Here is an 18436-nt window from a genome sequence, read left to right on the forward strand (position 1 = left end):
AAAAGAACATGTTATCAAACACATTTTTTTTCTCATAAACTGTTCCATGACACAGAAATAGAAAAGAATTGTTTCTTCTCAGAAACAATGTTAGGGAATAGAATGGTTGTCATACACACCCTAAATCGTGAGATATATAAATATATATGATAGATCAACAAATAAATAAAAAACGAAATTGTCATATTTTTTATGTGGTGGGTTGAATTTGTAACACAAACATTATCATTACACAATTAAGAAACCAGAAAACTGTATTGCTTTAAGTGACTATAAATGTTACAAAATATTTCCACATAAAAGTAGAATGCCCACAATACTAACGTGTTAAAGAAGATAGTAAAGATTTATGTCACGAGATTCAGATTTGGCACTCTTTCTGAATAAGTTTATCATCCAAACTTACCAACTACATTCAATTCAAGCATCAAAGGTAAGTTAGCAAGGACAATACAGCTTGATGTCCCCAATACTCCAAGCCACTGGCATTCAGCCAGAGAGAGAGAACTGCAGCAACTTCCACAGATGCAAAGGCTAATTAATTGGTAAGCATAATACAACGTCAAACAAAGCAAAGCATAGCAAAGCTCACTCCCACAACACCAAATAATTCCTTCTTAGAAGCACAATGGCTAAAACAACACTTACAAACACCCTGCAAATGCTTACAATCCCTCATATTGCACATAAAATAATTTTGCTGTAGAGTTTCCACACAAGAAATGTAATCTTCTATCATAACCATAAAATCAAATCTCCAAGTCTCTTTGACCAAGCTATTTTCTGCACAATAGCTATGTATGATGGTTCTCATGTGTCATATTACTGCTCGCTCCACCCACACGATTTGGTTCCCCCACCCTGGCAGCCATAGCAAGAACTTCAGGGGACATTTCCCAGTTTCCACTTTTTCTTCCCCAGCTAGACCTCCGCATTCCACCACGGTCACCTGTGTCATCAACTGTTGTCCTAATTTCAGGAGACAATTCACCATCCTTTATACTCACGCGGTCATTGTTTAACTGAACTTCAGAATCATCAATTCCAGCCCCCATGTCCCACACTGTTTTCCTCCCCATCTCTATGTCCTCCCCAGTTTTTCCCATCCTACGATTCATAAAGCCTCCACCCACTGATCGAGCAGGTAATGCTGGTTCATTTGGCACCATTGCCCTGAAATTGTTCTTTGATGGGGGAATGCTGGTGCAGAATATCTCTTTGAAATTATTCAGCACTCCTTTGTTATATGGGTTGTCTCGCCGATCATATCGGTACCTGAAGTTCTCATACGTAGTCTGCAAGAGTAATGGAACAAATATCAAGTTGAATATATACATTCGAAAAGCTACTTTATTTTTGAAGTTGTTAAAAAATAACAGCAATTACCTGATTTGTACTTATCAGATATAAATGGAAGGAAGTGAGGCCTCCTACAAACCACATTGATATGAAGGTATAAATTATTAACACTATGGAGGCCGGAGTTTTGATCAATGCCTTCCAAATTGTAGTCTCCTCTGAATCCATAATTCTTCTAACGTAGACCCAGCAAAATGCAAAAACATATATACAAAGCAGCGTAGTTGAGAAGACAAACATGAAGAAGAACCGATAATTACGCTGCATAAAAATTGTGAAATCACTCAGATACATAACTTCAAGAATGGCATGTAGCAAATGATAACTGAAAAGTAATTTGAACAAAAAATTATATTTTTAATAAAAATGAACTATTCATCATGAAAGAAGACAAATCTAAGCATGATAAATTCTCAAATTCAAACAGAAAAGAAAACTACATTTAAGCCTTACATTAAGGAACCAAACAAACAGATACCCTCATTTTCCTGAATAGATAGTGCAATTCCCACAACAAATCCAGGAGCACCAATGAGAAGCAAAATGGAGGAAAAAAATCAATTGTCTGAATTCAGTTCCGTTTAAAACTTGTTTGAAATCTTTTCCATTAATAGAAGAGTTACGTTACAAATGATATATTCTTTTGGGTCCATTATAGATACACAATTGAAGTAGCATTTCTCCTTCCAACTATTGATAAATCATATCTCACTTGATCCCAATCAAAACTGGTCTGAACAAAAGATTATGAAAATTCACCTAAATTCACTATAAAATATTTGTTATACCATATTATCAGTTTACGAAGCACAAATCATAAAAGATGTAATTGAAGGGAAATTTCCATCACACCTCAATGACGTGAAAAGACACAGTCATTAAGCTAAAATTTAAAAGTTAGATTGTTCTAGAACTTCAAATTATTATGAATTACCAACTATAATAAACTAGAAACTAAAATTAACTTAAAATAGTAACAATTTCCTGAAGAAGAATTTTTCAGTTGACCAAAGGAACCTGACTTATATTTTTTGTAATTTGATAAATTTATAAAGCATGCTAATTTTCTCAGCAGAACCAATGCACAAGATATGAACCATTTGAACAAGTTCAAAGATGGACTAAAAAGTAAAAACCATCTCTTTCAAAACTAATCGAAACTACTCACTCCAAATACCATACCAGCCTTTCACTTGACCTTGGAATGCGGTCAACTTCCGCTTCCCCTAAAACTTTTCTTCACCTAAAAAGAAAAATGAAAAACTTGGCAGACAAAAGATCCAACTTACCGGCCCAATACACTGCCCTACCCAAGGGCAGTGATGATCAAACCGTTCTACACAGTTATTACAGATCGAGCAGTGCGAGCATCGGGGAGGCCTGTAGAGCATGCAAGTATCACAATACTTGACCTTAACAGTGATACCATTGACTTCAACCTCCTTAATGCGAGGCAACCGTAATTGAGGAGTCTGACCAGCACCTACACTATTATCAAAACATTCTAGCTCTGGAGGATGTGCATTGCGTGGAATTATGCCAGGATCTCGGCCAGATATTAACACAAGAAGAACCAAGACCTGAAAAGACAGTAGCATCGGCAAAGGGTTTGAAAGAATATCTTTTGGTGTGCATAGCACAGCAAATTGGGGAATTAATTGCTCCACCTTTTTACGAAAAAAATCAACAAACAATAATTTAGCAATAAATAAAAAAGTTAATTGCAGTAAATTTTTTTTATCATTTTGGCAACTAGTAAGCCAAAATCAAGATAATTAAATCCCGTACATGTACAATTTTCAACCAAAAACAAAAACCACCTTCCAAACTAATTTGCAAATGATACAAGCTAGTTTAGTCCTTCAAAAACTAAATTTCTTTCTAGCCTCAAAAAATTTGATTTTGAAATGTGCCGACCAATGATACACAGATAGTCCACCCAAATGTGAATCAAACAAAGATGAAAAAAGCGTAACCCAACTGTATCATCGCAAACTACTTTGCATTACATAAAGTGAGTATCATATGAGCCAATGTCATTAATCCCGTAAGACCTACTCACTTTGACACCTAAAGCCTATAGTTACAATTTGCCAAACACTCAAATCAAGTATAACCATGTACGCATACTATGGTATTACCAATTACAGTTGAAGTTATATTCAGGATTTTGCCGCATTTATGGTCTACCACCATAAGACTGGGCAGTTTGACAGATTGAACACAATGCTATTTGATATCTAGATTGAACACAATATTATATTCACCAAATAGATTACGAACGTTAAAAATGAGCCTAAAATGTCAACCAGATGCCCTCTTAGCCATTAAATTATAAGGTGTTGGTAACAGATAACTCAACCAAGTCATATGGAAGTAGATCAACAAATCCTACTGCCACATGGTCAAAAGTCACATGTCAAAGCAAGATCCGCAAACACAATACTACACAAATATTCTCAAGGGTATCTCCGAATATGCACCCACAAGTACTAAGAGGATAAAGAAGCCAACTATGAACATGCCTTTCTAAAAGGCCTTTCCTCTCCTCTATCACCTTTCTTCTCTGCAATTTGCATCAGTCTCCCATTCATATTTTTTATACATACACACTCCAAAGTTTCTTCAAATCTCCATATTTTTCAGGTATTTTATTGAAACAGAAGATCGTATGCTGAAACCCCTCTTGCTTTTGTTTAATTCTATTCATTTTTCTTCTAGCTTAGACAAGTGGATTTGTCCCATGGGCTCATTCCAGGTTGTATTTCATTAATAAGTTAGCTAAATTAGCTGACTTCAATTGTGTGAGTGTGTGCGAGACACACACACACACACACACACAGAGGGAGTTTCAATGTAGAGCAATGCTTCAATGCAAATGAACAACGTACAGGGAAAGAAAATTTTTCTTGTACATGTACATGCGAGAAAAAGACTCACGTAAACTGTGGAGACAACAGCAACAGCCATTATGGTTATCCCCCAGTGGTCAGAAAAAGCATCCATCAGTTTTCTGGCAACAAAGACACAGAAAAATGCAACAGGAGCAACAATAAGGAAAATTGTCAGTGCCAGTGATCTCACATCTGGTCCAAATATAAACCTGCCCTGAAGGAAAAATTTCTGCAAGAAATGGATGAAAACAATGAATAAGCATCACCGTAGTTATAAAATGGCTAGTTACTGCAACAGATTTCAAATAACAACGCACCAATTATACTAACATTTTTCTATTCTTTATAACGCTGTATAACAAATAAATTATAAAATGAAAGTTGGACGGTAAGTAAGTCAAGGCTCTCCTCCACACAGGCTAGTCAAGACTCTACAATTCATCAGATACCAACGAAAGGAAAGGCAGATGAAGGGGACAATGTTTGTCAGTTGTACTAACTAATAACTCCAGTATGTCCAAAGCAAGTAAAGCTTTCAAACTATCTCAGTGACAGTTAAAAAGCAACAGAAAAGGTCAATATCTTCTTCTAACATTGTATTCGAAACAAATCAGCTTAAATCTAACACATCAATCAGATAAACAAAACCAATTTCTGTGATGGTTTCTGGACTACAAATACCCACAAAGAATATGCATCCTCTCATAAATCAAGCAACAGGCGTCCAAAAATTCATTGGCTGAGAAAATCCATCCATTTTCCTTGTAACATTATTTCTCACGCTCAGCACATAACCCTATCACCTATAACCCCTTCAATGAAAACCCAATACCAGTATACAGTAAAAGTACAAAAAAAAAAAAAAAAAAAAAAAAAAAAAAAATCAATAATAGAAAAGCTACCAAATATTTAGACGCATAATAAGCACTTGAAAAAAAACGAAACTTTTTCTGAGAGCAGAATTTTGACGCACCTAGTAATGAATTCGATAAGCAATGAAGAAAAAAGTGAAACACAAAACCAAAAAAACGAAATCCAGAACCAGAACTCACATTACTGCCCTTCCAGGCTTGGTAAACCCGCAAATCACCGGATCCTGAACCCGGATCGGAGCGCTGGGGCGGAGGCACCACGTACATATCGTAGAGGCACAAGTTTTCACAATCGTTCTCAGTTCAAATACCCTCAGAAATACAGCACCCGAAATGGGAAAGAGAAAAGGTGAAAGCTTGAAGACTCTCTAAAGTTCGAAATTGAGAGCCATAGGCGAATTCGGCGACCCTTTTGGCCAAAGTTTCCGGCGAGCTCAACGGGTCGGGCCGGTTCGGCGACAAGGCATGAGGGGTGGGTTGGGAGGTAACACAAGGTGCTGCAGTGCAATGCAATGCAAGCAAAAGAGTTTTCTTTTCCCCCTCTCTCTCTCTGTGGTGATTGTTATTATGTGAACTGGTTTTTGGTTATTAGCAATAGCAGGGGATTGATTATCTTTTGGATAATTACTGTGTCACTGTATTATGTTAGACGTGTATCTCTGTGCTTTACAGCCTCATAGAAAAAATAATGTGCCTTGTTTTCATTGGATGTTAATGTGACAAGGGCCCACCCATTGTGGTGTGGGTCATCGATTTTCGTTTTTTAAAAAATTGAAATCTATGTTAAATGAAAAGTACTACGTGATTACCTAACGTGCATCTTTTTCTTAAAATGGTAAATTTTTATTTCATTTGAATTCCTATTTTTATTTCTGTCCTAAACTTTTACCCCTTTAAAAAGGATATAGATACTTCATGCATCGATATAGAAGAGAAGGGAGTGTTTTTTTTTTTTAGAAAATAAACCTTTCCAACAGGTACTATAAAATATAAAATTGTGTGTCACTCTTTTGTTGTTATTTTTTTTTTTAAATATCATTAATTTCTTTTGACGTGACAAAATCATATAATCATACTAAATGACAGGATTCTTAAAAAAAAAAATCACCGAATATATTTTTTTTCTCCTCACTTATAGGAGTCACTTATATGTAATAAATTTAAAATTTCGTTACGCACAATGTTACGCACAAATAATATTACGCACAATATTACGACCACATCTTAATTGTTGATTTCCGTTAATCAACGGTTATCATTTTTCAAATCAAACTCATTATTTAATTATTAATTCGTAATAAATGATAACCATTGATTAGCAAAAATCAACGGTTAAGATGTGATCATAACATTGTGTGTAATATTATTTGTGTGTCACAATATCCTATCTCATTAAATTATAAATTTTTAAATACAGTGTCTTAAATATGTACTCCGCTGATTGTCTTAAATATGTAGTTTTTTTTCTCCTAATTGTAAATATTTCATGTTTAAAATAATATTGAATGAACCATCAATCATGCTCCAATCGGACATCACATTCTCGTCATTTGTTTAGAATTGCACAGCACCATGTATTTAGTATTTACAGTACCAATGGGTGCAGCTCAGTTGGTAACTTGGCGCTGAGTTAGTGGGGTTGGATATGTGTTCGATTCCCGCTGAATGCATTTTTTGGGAGGGGGCTGAACCTTTAGCCATTACTGTTCCCATGCACTCCGGATTAGTCCCATAGCCGGCTCAAAGAGTCGAAGCTCGTGGGAATACCGGAGGGAGCCAACTCGTCTCAAAGAGATAATTAGGGTTGGGTAACTCCAAAAAAAAAAAAAGTATTTACAGTTAAGTTTTTTTTTTATACATAATTTACAGTTAACTTTTTTGGTAATCATTTACAGTTATCTTTAAACGGAAAGGTTATAGTTACTACTTCTTTTTCTTACTACTTTTTACTACTAAATCGTAACCGTTAATTTCCGTCAATGTAAGGTTGTAATTTATTGGGAATTAATAATTAATTAATAAGTATCACCCAATAAATTCAAACCGTTACATTGACAGAAATCAACGGTTACGATTTAATGTAAGAAAAAAAAATAGTAACTATAACCTCTCTCATCTTTAAATATAGATAAAATAGCAAAAATATAAATTAAAAGTAATTTTTTATAAAAATTAATTAAAATTATATTAAAAGAAATATACAAGTATTTAAAATTAAATTTTTAAAAATGTTTAAAATATAATTAATAATTTTTGTTTTTTTAGTAATTTACGAGCATTTTATTACCCTTAATGTTAATTGGAAAATTGAATATTGACCAAAAAATTAATTTTATTTTATTCAAAAAAAAACTCATTAGACATATGTTATAAAATAGAAAAAATACATAATAAGAAAAATAAAAGTTATCTGATTTTAAGAACAAAATTTCAAATTTATTATATATAAGTGACTCCCATAAGTGAGGAGAAAAAGATATTTTGAGAGATTCTTTTTAAGAATCTTGTCATTTAACACGATTATATGATTTTTTCACGTGAAAAGATTACAATTAATGATTTTAATGGTAATAATTTTATCTCTTTCTATTTTGATAATTTTTCTCTCTCATGTTTTATTTTAGGGATAGAATATTGTGACACACAAATAATGTTAGGCATAATGTTACGACCACATTTTAACCGTTGATTTTCGGCAATCAATGATTATCATTTATTGCGAATTAATAATTAATTAATGAGTTTGATTTGAAAAATGATAACCGTTGATTGACAGAAATCAACGGTTAAGATGTGATCGTAATATTGTGCGTAACATTATTTGTGTCTCAGAATATAGCCACTAAATTACTGGTCCACTACACGTGCCCCGAACAATTGCGGACAGTAATAAAATTTCATTTATGTATGTTTTATTCATTTTTCCAATATGGTAAAGAAAAAAACAGAAAAAGCATGGACACTGTTTGTTAAGAGAAGTTTTAGCATAAAAGGAGGACAATTGTTAGAGACAAATTTTCCTATGCCCGTATTAATTTTTTATGGGTATCTATATCTAATTGTTAGTCCGACTTAAAGTAATTTTTTATGTATAATAGTACATATATTTTTTTAATTTTTATTATTCGTAATTAATTTTATCTCTTTTTTCTCATATTTATATTTTATTAATAATACTACCTCACACAACATGAGTTAATATGATTGGTATTGATATGCATCAAATACTATATTTAATTTAATAAATTTTCAATTATTTATTTTGAGATTAATAATTGATAAATATTTAATAATTGACCTTAGACCCAATTATCGCAACAACTCTTATAAATGTCATAACAAAAATTGTGGCCATTAAAAAGGAATTGACCTTTTGCCCTAATATGAAATATTACTTATTTTCACTTTTCAAGGAAAAGAAATCATAAGATGATTTATCATTGATTAATTGTAAATTTCTCATGGCCTGATTAAGTGTATGTTTAGCTTAACTTAATCCTTTTACCAAAAATGAGTCTGTCCATTCTCAACTACCCTGCATTAATATATAATATATCCCAGCTAACATGTAAACAGCTATGATGGCATCCTTAGTCCACTTTCATGCCCATCAATGATGCACCTGCTGCTAATTAACATGTTCCTTGCCTTGGAATCCTAATAAGGGTCAAAAAAATGGCCTTTCACTTTGCTATTAAAATAAGGGCGAAAACACATGTTTAATCAATCAAAAATATAGTGGGTCCAATCAATCGTGTTTCGTTTGATACTTTTCTTTTCTTAGTTCACAATCTGAAGGAATTAACTTGGGTTACTTACTGCGAGCAGTTGATGACTCGTTGCTTTTTCTCTACATATTTTTATCTATTTAGGGGGCGTTTGGAAAGGCCGGATTTCCAAGAAATTGAATTTTTTAAAATTTTATATTTTTAAATATTATCGTAAGCTGAATGTAAAAATCATATTTTTAAAAATTGAGATTTTCGGACAAATAAAAATTTCTCCTGTACCAAACGCCCCCTTAGTGTATCTTTTAACAGGTTTAATATCTCTAATATTAAAATAATTTTATCTCTTATATATATATATATATATGATATTTATGTTTTTTTTTCTCTTTTATTCACATAATTCTATAGAGATTTTATATATTTTTATGTGTGTAAATGATAATTTTATTTTCAATAACATGAAAGTTGAGAAACATCAAACTCATCTTTAACTTTTCAATTTTCATGTTGTGTATGTGATGATATATTTGCTCTTACTAATTAAAACTTGTGAGTTCCAAGTATCTATTAAATTTTAACAGTAAATTAATGAATTTATTGGTACAGTAAATTTATCATATATCTTTCTCTTTTTCGTGAATAATGTCTAGACTTTTTCAAGAAATATCTTTGAAGCACCGACACTTCAAAAGTCTGATGTGTCTTGTCCGACACTCTCAGACACTCCGACACTCCCCGACACTCCAACACGTGTTATAGAAATTCAAAAAAATGTTCAAAAGTTAAGTTGCATTGAGTTTTTAGTTTCAATTATTAGATTCGTTGGATTACAATTACTATTTTATTGAGTTTAATATAAATATTTGAGATATCTTATGTTTCTTTGCAAAATTTATGAATATTATAAGTTTAGATACATTTTTTTGTTAAATTATTGAATATTAAATATAATATATACTAAATAAATTAAAAATATTATTTAATATCAAAACGTGTCTTAACGTGTCGAAATCTAACATTTTTTAAAATTAATGTGTCGGAGTGTCGTATCGTGTCACGTGTCAGTATCGGTGCTACATAGAGAAACATCATGTAGTTCTATTTTATTTTTTGAGGTGAGTCAATTTTTTAAATATTTCTATAAATTTTAATTCTTTGAATCGATTATGAGATTAATCTTGAGTTGGGATTCAAATATATTAGATGAATCTGAATCCATCCCTAACATTATTTCATGTAAAAGATACCTATAATTTATCCAAAATATATTGAGTGAAAATCGAATTCAAATTCTTGTTTTACCTACTGAGCTTGTATTGTCGATTAAACGATACTTATTAAATTTGTTATAGCACTTAATTTGCACAGTGAGCAAAAGTTTCTAAAACCAAAAGTGCATTGTTAAATCATAAGAACATGAGACATAAAGGTAAGTTTACCTCACAAAATATATGATAAAGTTATTATAAGTAGGAGTGTCAAAACGGGTGATACGACACGAATTTGACACAATATAAATACATCAATACGACCACGACATGAATTTTTATTCGTATCAAAATCTTCAACACGAACACGATACGATTTTTTGTGAGTTAATACGACCCGACACGAATAACATGTAAAATAGGAAGTCAAAACGGTAATTGACAAAAAGAATTAAAAAAAGGGTCGCAATTAAATTTTTTTAAAAATAATAGTAAAAAAATTAATTAAAAAAAATATGTGTCAACACGAATATGAATACATCAACACAACATATGACACATTTTTTACATGTCATTTTTCTCAACACGAACACGACACATTTTTTTTTGCAGGTAAACTCGAACACGAATTTTCTTGTCGTGTCGTAAGTCGACCCTCGTATCATAACCTATATTGACACCCCTAATTATAAGTAAAATACGTAATCTAAATCTATATTATGACTAAAAAAAGAGATTTTTACTTTTGATGTCCAATCATTATTATTAGCTATTCATATAAAAAATGTTAAAAAAAATTAAATTACTCTCCAATTATAATTATCTTATTATTGAATATGATATAGAAGGTACATTCTTCCTAATAATATGCTAATTATTGAAAAGAAAAGAATAGAACTATTAGCACTTCTAATTATCTGTTCTCGCTCTTCACATATACATTTATTTTTAGTTTCTTAAACTACCCTCAATTAAAAAACTTTTACAACATCAACAACTTAAAATGTTTTTTATAATTTAAAATTCTACAAAAATTTACTTGTCTTGATATTTGTTTTAATTTTTCTTTTGGAGAGGTAAATTCGTAAATATATTTTTACCAAAAAAAATTAGTAAATATTTTTCTTTCCAAGAATGTGACACCTTGGTATGATCTTAAGCCAAGCAAGAATGTACCACCTTAGCATGATCCAAAAGCTCGTAAAGTTATTCAATACCGTGAAATTTTGCTGTAATTATATGGATTCTGAGCACTCAAAAGCTTTGAGGATATAACCATTTATCAATTACCCATTAAAACTTGTTCAATAGTGAATAAAATGTTGGTAAGAGATTAGAGTGCATATGACAAATGTTTTTGTCTTTATTTGGGATAAGATCATGTTATGCCTAGGTTTAACTACAAGAAATCAGGTATACAAAGCCGGTTATTTTAGAAAATTGAGGCAGTTAAAATTGCTTCTAAATGCTCGGGTCGGTGATTTATGAACCATTTTGTTTACCTACCACAGTTAAAATGAGGCAATTTTCATCGTTGGAATAACTCCTCCAAATGATAATCTAAGATAGTTATTTTATCTGTCTCCAAAATACATTTTAAGACTGTTATTTTAATCGCCTCCAAAATACATTCTGAGGCAGTTACTATAACGCCTCCAACATATATTCTAAGGCGATTATTTTAACCGCCTCCAAATAACATCTTATCTCCTCCAAAAAAGCAATTTAAATACCATACTTGTTTACACACCAATATTTATATATTACCTTTATATTTTGTTTAAATAGAAAAATAAAGATAAAAAAGTATAAATTAAAATATATTTATTATTTTATTTAAAAATAATATAAGATTATATATAATAGTGTACTTGCATTTAAGTGTAAGTGTGTGTTAGTGACTGAAAAAAATAAACTTTTTGCTCTGCTAGTGTAACACTACGTATATATCCGGTTTGTTATCATATCATCGTATTAAGCCACGCTTAGTTTAAAAATGCAGAATACCTTTTTCTGTTCAATTATGACGTCATTATCATTAGTCAAGTTAAATTTCTTAATTCATTTCATAAAACATCGCCTGTATGTGAATTGCGAAAGACAACTAACTGAAATACCTCATAACATAGATGTGAGTATCTAAGTCACGGATCTACAACACGTAGTCCAAACAATATCCTGATACATTATTAATTACAAATAGAAACAACTAAGCATAAAGTCAAGTCAAAAGTGGCATGGACAATCCCCATGCTCACCCAAATAAGGCAACAAAGCCCCACAGCAGTCTAACCAATAAAATCATGAAGCTAAAAGCATAAGAGGCAACAGTCAATATCCAGCATCCAACATAAGTAGCATAACAGCATAAAATCAGCTAAGCTCTGGCCTCCTGCCGCTAGAGGTCTCAACCCCCACATTACCTGAACCTGAAATATGTGCCCCAAACATGGGGTGAGATCTCTAAAAAGAAAGCTCAGTAAGACAAGGGGTCCTCAAGGGTCTTCCACCCCAAGCTCACTTACACGTGCAATATAAGTTCAAAAGCATTTAACAGTATAAGTTCCAAAACTATGCAGTGCAACAGATATTCATGCAATGTGTGTTATAACTATTCTACTGGCCAGAGAAATGCAGGACGTAAGTCTACAACCCCACAATAAGTACAAGGAACACCGCTTGAACCTCACCCACAGCCTCACCATCTTGTATGTCTCCCCATACTCAGGCTTACCGTATAGGTGGAACACCACATGCATATCATAAAGACACTCGCATATAACAGCTCAATAGCATTTATCAAAATAATACATGAAAACAACATCATGCATACAAACCATCCCCCCATGGGACATGGTGGAACCAACAATGGCTAAACCGAGGACACGAAAGCTTACCTTGCAAGCTAACAATCCAAGCCAAGAGTCCAGAAGCTAACAATCCAAGCTAACAATCCAAGCCAACAATCCAAGCCAAGCTAACAATCCAATCCAATCCAATCTCAAAGCCCAAACACAGCAGAATCACAATCTGTTTTGGACCAACAATCATATCAAAATCATACTCAACAAGTATAAGACACAAGGACAACGTCTTTCCTTTACATTTCATGTCTTAAGGCTTCTCACAAAACCACAAGCCCTTAATCACTTAGATTCTGACTTAACTAATCAATACAGAAGCTCAACTTAACCAGTCTAGGGTCCAAAACCCCAAACATCATTCTGTATGAACAGTACCTTCATTGTTCACGAAAACCCAGAATATCTGGATATTTGTCGAGGATAAATCCGGATATCAATATTCGGATATCTCTCTGCCAATATCTGGATGTCAATATCTGGATATTCAGATCCTCATATCCAGATATCAATATCTGGATATCAATATCCGGATATTTCGCGACAGAATGAAGTTCTGCATTTCGTGAGATATCCTTTCAAAGGTTGGGTTTTTACCCCATTCCAACGTCCAAGTATGCATTTTTACACTTCTTTAGGTTCATATACTGGGTGGTTACTTGTTTAATTCATGAAACATGCCAAGACATCTCCTTTAATCATTAAAACTCATGATCAAAGGTTGGTAACACTTACCCAAGCTCAAAACAGAGAAATAAGGTGCTCTTGGAGCTCACCAACAGCTCCTCAAGTCTGACTTCACAAGGTGCACGAAAATGGCACACAAAGATGGGTCCTTTGTACCAAAGATCACTCATTGGAGCTCCCACAACCAAGGAAATGGCTCCCAACACTCAAACAAAGAAACTCAGACCCTCCACACCTCACAAAACAGTACCTAAAGTTAGAACACTAGCCTATCCTCCCACACAAGTCTCAACCACACCCAACCATGATGCTTTGATGAAGAAATGATGGAGAAAAGTGGTCACTTTGGTGGTTTCTTAGAGAAGATGAAGGTGAAAAAGAGGGGAGGCTGATCAGTAGCCAAAGTGTCTCACGTAGCCTTAGTATTATGGCCTAGGGTTTTGTGCAATAGTATATATAGGTCCATTAAGCTTTAATTACACTGTATTATCGCTAATTGCTATGCTTAGCATTCTAATCCCAAACTTAGGATTCTGAACCTACTCATTTTTCTAAGATTTTTCATATTTTTATTTTATTTTTCGCAGCACCTTTCTGGTACGCGCTTTTCCATAGTCAGTATCAGTTCTGGCAACAGTTCTCATTATTTTGACTTGAAACTTGTTTTACAAGTCCTATATATTATTCTAGTGATGTATACACACTTTTTATAATTTTCCGGGATACTTCATTGGTACGCAATTATACCGAGTAGCAGAACCGGTATCTGCACTTTTCGTCTGAAAAATGACTTTCAGCATTCTTAATCACTTTCTATATTTATTTAAGCCTTCTTATAATTATTAAGGTCAATTATGGAATGACTTCCTAATTTCACACATTTAATTAATTATTTTCCTTAATTAACGGTGCGGGTTCTTACATTCACCTTACCTTTTTAAGAATTTTGTCCTCAAAATCAGAAACATACCTATCTCCGAAGTCGGGATACTGCCGGAGAAGCTCGTCGTCTCGCTCCCAAGTGCACTCCTCAGGAGTTCTTCCAGTCCACTGCACTTTGACCATCGGAATGATCTTGCTCCTCAGCTGCTTCTCGCCACGATCGAGAATCTTGAGTGGTCCGACGAGAGTCTTTAGGTTTTCCTGAACCTCCACATCATCCGGTTGCACCACGTGCGAAGGATCCGCTACATACTTGCGAAGCTGAGACACGTGAAACACGTCGTGGATGCTGGCCAAGTTCGGAGGCAAGGCAAGCCGGTAGGCAACAGGTCCTACTCTACCAAGTATCTGGTATGGCCCAATGAACCGCGGACTCAGCTTCCTCACTCCAAGTGCCCGACCAACACCTGTGACAGATGAAAGTCTCACAAACACGTGCTCACCCTCACTGAACTCCAGTGGACGATGCCCCACATCGTAGTAACTCTTCTGGCGATTCTGCACCTGCTTCAGCTTTTCCCTGATCAACTGGATCTGCAGGGTGGTATCTTAGACAAAGTCCAAGCTAAAAAGCTCCTTATCTCCAATCTCAGACCAGTAGGTAGGAGTCTGACACCTCCTACCATACAACGCCTCGTAGGGTGCCATGCCCAGGCTAGCATGGAAACTGTTGTTGTACGAAAATTCAACCAATGGCAGGTACCTATCCCATGTTGAACCCTGCTCCAAAGTGCAAACCCTCAACATGTCCTCCAATGTCTGGATGGTCTGCTCAGTCTGTCCGTCAGTCTGAGGGTGATAGCTGTACTCAGTCTCAACTGCGTACCAAAAGCCTCCTGCAACGCCTCCTAGAACCGAGATGTGAACTTCGGGTCCCTATCACTAATGATACTCTCGGGCACCCCGTGAAGTCTCACAATCTCGCGAACATATAGTCTGGCCAACTGCTCAGTAGTGAAGCTCACCTTCACCGGAAGAAAGTGGCCAGACTTGGTCAATCTGTCCACAATGACCCAGATAGAGTCATATCCAACCTGAGTCTTCGGCAATCCCACCACAAAGTCCATGGAATTGATATCTCATTTCCATTCCGGAATCTCAAGAGGTTGAAGCTTACCAGACGGCTTCTGGTGTTCTATCTTCACCTTCTGGCAAACTAAGCACTTGGACACAAAAACAACAATGTCCTTCTTCATGCCCGGCCACCAATAGTTCATTTTCAAATCTTGGTACATCTTTGTAGCACCAGGGTGGACAGTAAACTGACCCTTATGAGCCTCTGTCATCACCTCAACAGTCAACGAACCTCGAGGAACCACAATCCTCTTCTGAAAGGTCAACAGTCCATCCTCATTCCAAGACACACCGTCCTAGTTCTTCACATAATCTAGGAACTCTCTCTGCACTTGTGCCTCTTTGATTTTTCCATGAGCTCATTCTTAACTTGCACGATTTCCATTTCGAGAAGTGCACCCCAAACAAGGAAGTCACCGTCAGATCTCGAAACTGTTCAATGATGTCATAGTCACCCATGGTCAAACTGGATAGACTCACAGATTTCCGACTCAAAGCATCAGCTACCACATTGGCCTTGCCAGGATGGTACTTCAACTCAAAGTCGTAGTCCTTTAAATACTCCATCCATCTTCTCTGTCTCATGTTCAGCTCTTTCTGATCGAACAAATACTTCAAGCTCTTGTAATCACTGAACACAGCAAACTTCATGCCATAAATATGATGCCTCCAAATCTTGAAAGCAAACACAATAGCAGCCAACTCCAAATCATGAGTCGGGTAGTTCTCCTCATGAGGCTTCAACTGCCTCAAAGCATAGGCAATCACTTTGCCCAGCTGCATCAACACACATCCGAGCCCTTTTCTGAAGGCGTCGATGTAAAGCTCGACTTCCTCAGCAGGATCAGGAAGGACCAACACAGGTGCAGTAGTCAGTCTCGCCTTTAACTCCTGAAAACATTCCTCACACTCGTGAGTTCACACAAATGGAGTCTCCTTCCAGGTAAGGCGAGTCATTGGCAGAACCAACATGGAGAATCCCTGGATGAACCTCTGGTAGTAAGCTGCCAAACCCAGAAAACTCCTCACTTCAGTTACCGTCTTGGGCCTCTCCCAATCAAGAACGACCTTAATCTTGTTCGGATCCACTGCAACTCCTTCTGCAGAAATGACATGCCCAAGAAACTTCACAGACTTGAGTCAAAACTCACACTTCGAAGGCTTAGCATAAAGCTTTTTCTCCTTCAGCACTTGCAACACAATCTTCAAGTGCTCACCATGCTCTTCCTCCTTCTTGGAGTAAATCAATATGTCGTCAATGAAGACGATCACAAACTGGTCCAAGTACGGCTGGAAAATCCTGTTCACGTAATCCATGAACACAACGGGTGCATTTGAGAGTCCAAAAGGAATCACCAAATACTCATAGTGACCGTATCTCGAACAAAACGCAGTCTTCGGGACATCCTCCGGCTTCACCCGAATTTGATGGTATCCGGACCGGAGATCTATCTTCGAATACACACAAGCACCCTTCAGTTGATCTAACAGATCATCAATACGCGGAAGGGGATACTTGTTCTTGATTGTCACCTTGTTCAGCTGCCTGTAATCGGTGAACAATCGCATAGTCCCATCTTTCTTCTTCACGAAGATGACCGGTGCTCCCCAGTGAGACACACTCGGTCGAATGAAGCCTTTCCCCGAAAGGTCCTCAATGTGTTTCTTCAGCTCTGCCAACTCTGGTGGCGACATCCGATATGGAGCCAATGAAACGGGCCCCACACCAGGCAATAAGTCAATGGAGAACTCTATTTCGATCTGCGGCAGAAACTCAAGAATGTCCTCAGGAAACAGCTCTAAGAATTCTCTCACCACAGGAATGCTGGTGATATCCTCCTGTGACCCACTCACCAAACCTCCCAACATGACATAACTGAAATCTCCTGCTCTCAAGGCTCTCCTAGCCTACAGTAATGAAATAAAATGCGAGAAACTGGCAGTGGCATCACTCGGAGACATCACCACTCGCTTGGCACAACAATCAATGCACAATTTCTGGACAACCAATCCATGCCCAGAATAATCTCCAAATTGGCCATCGGTAACCCTATCAGATCTATCGAGAACTCATGGCCATCCCACTGAAACGCTACATCACGATGAACAGTGGTAGAATCACATATTTCTCTAGTGGCGGTGGTCACCAACAACGATGGAGAAAGCATAAACATGGGCAACTCAAGCCCCACAGCAATCGGGGTAGCAATAAAGGAATATGTAGCCCCGGAGTCAAACAAGACATCAACAAATAATCCACCAATGGTAACAGTACCTCTGACAAGGTTCGGAGCTCGGTCCGACTGCTGCCGATCCAAAGTGTAAACTCGCCCCGTGGCAGGTAGCACAACAGGTGCCACTGTAGGTGGAAGGGAAACCATTTGTAATGGAGTTGCCCGAACTGCTGCAGCTCTTGCCGTCAACGACGGACAATCTCTGGAGTAGTGGCCCTCCTTGCCACAATGAAATCATATCAACTGGCCTGACGAGCATGGTCCAAAGTGAGTCTTCCCACACCCTGAGCATCTGGGAGTGGGAGGTCTCGCTGCACTCCTCTGAGCAGAAGTCCTCTTAAACTGATTTGGCGCTTGCCGAGCCGCCATATGATTTCCCTTGCCTTTGCTCCCAAACTTCCTCTCCCTCCAGGAAGTGGAACTACTAGTTCCCTTCGTCTCAGCGATATTGGCCCTCTTGGCCTTACTCGAGTTGCAGAAGTCTTCGATGTTCCGACATGCTGCACCAGTGTCCCGAAGTCTCTCGCAGCAGAACCAGCAAGGTAACCAGCAACATCCTCATTAAGTCCTCTGC

General features: G+C 36.1%; 1 protein-coding gene across 1 annotated transcript; it reads right to left on the reverse strand.

The window, feature by feature from the left end:
* Positions 1–208: 208 nt before the first annotated feature.
* Positions 209–5701, reverse strand: LOC133303810 (probable protein S-acyltransferase 7). Its single transcript, XM_061503785.1, has 5 exons — positions 5306–5701; positions 4300–4482; positions 2649–2939; positions 1387–1620; positions 209–1295 (listed from the first exon to the last, which is right to left on the reverse strand). Exons 1-5 carry the CDS (start codon positions 5390–5392, stop codon positions 795–797), a joined length of 1296 nt encoding a protein of 431 aa, XP_061359769.1. The 5' UTR covers positions 5393–5701; the 3' UTR covers positions 209–794.
* Between the last annotated feature and the right edge of the window lie 12735 nt (positions 5702–18436).

The sequence above is a fragment of the Gastrolobium bilobum genome, unplaced genomic scaffold (assembly GCF_033153095.1).
Source record: "Gastrolobium bilobum isolate Gb01-03AN ecotype WA unplaced genomic scaffold, APGP_CSIRO_Gbil_v1 utg20970, whole genome shotgun sequence".
NCBI classification, from domain to species: domain Eukaryota; kingdom Viridiplantae; phylum Streptophyta; class Magnoliopsida; order Fabales; family Fabaceae; genus Gastrolobium; species Gastrolobium bilobum.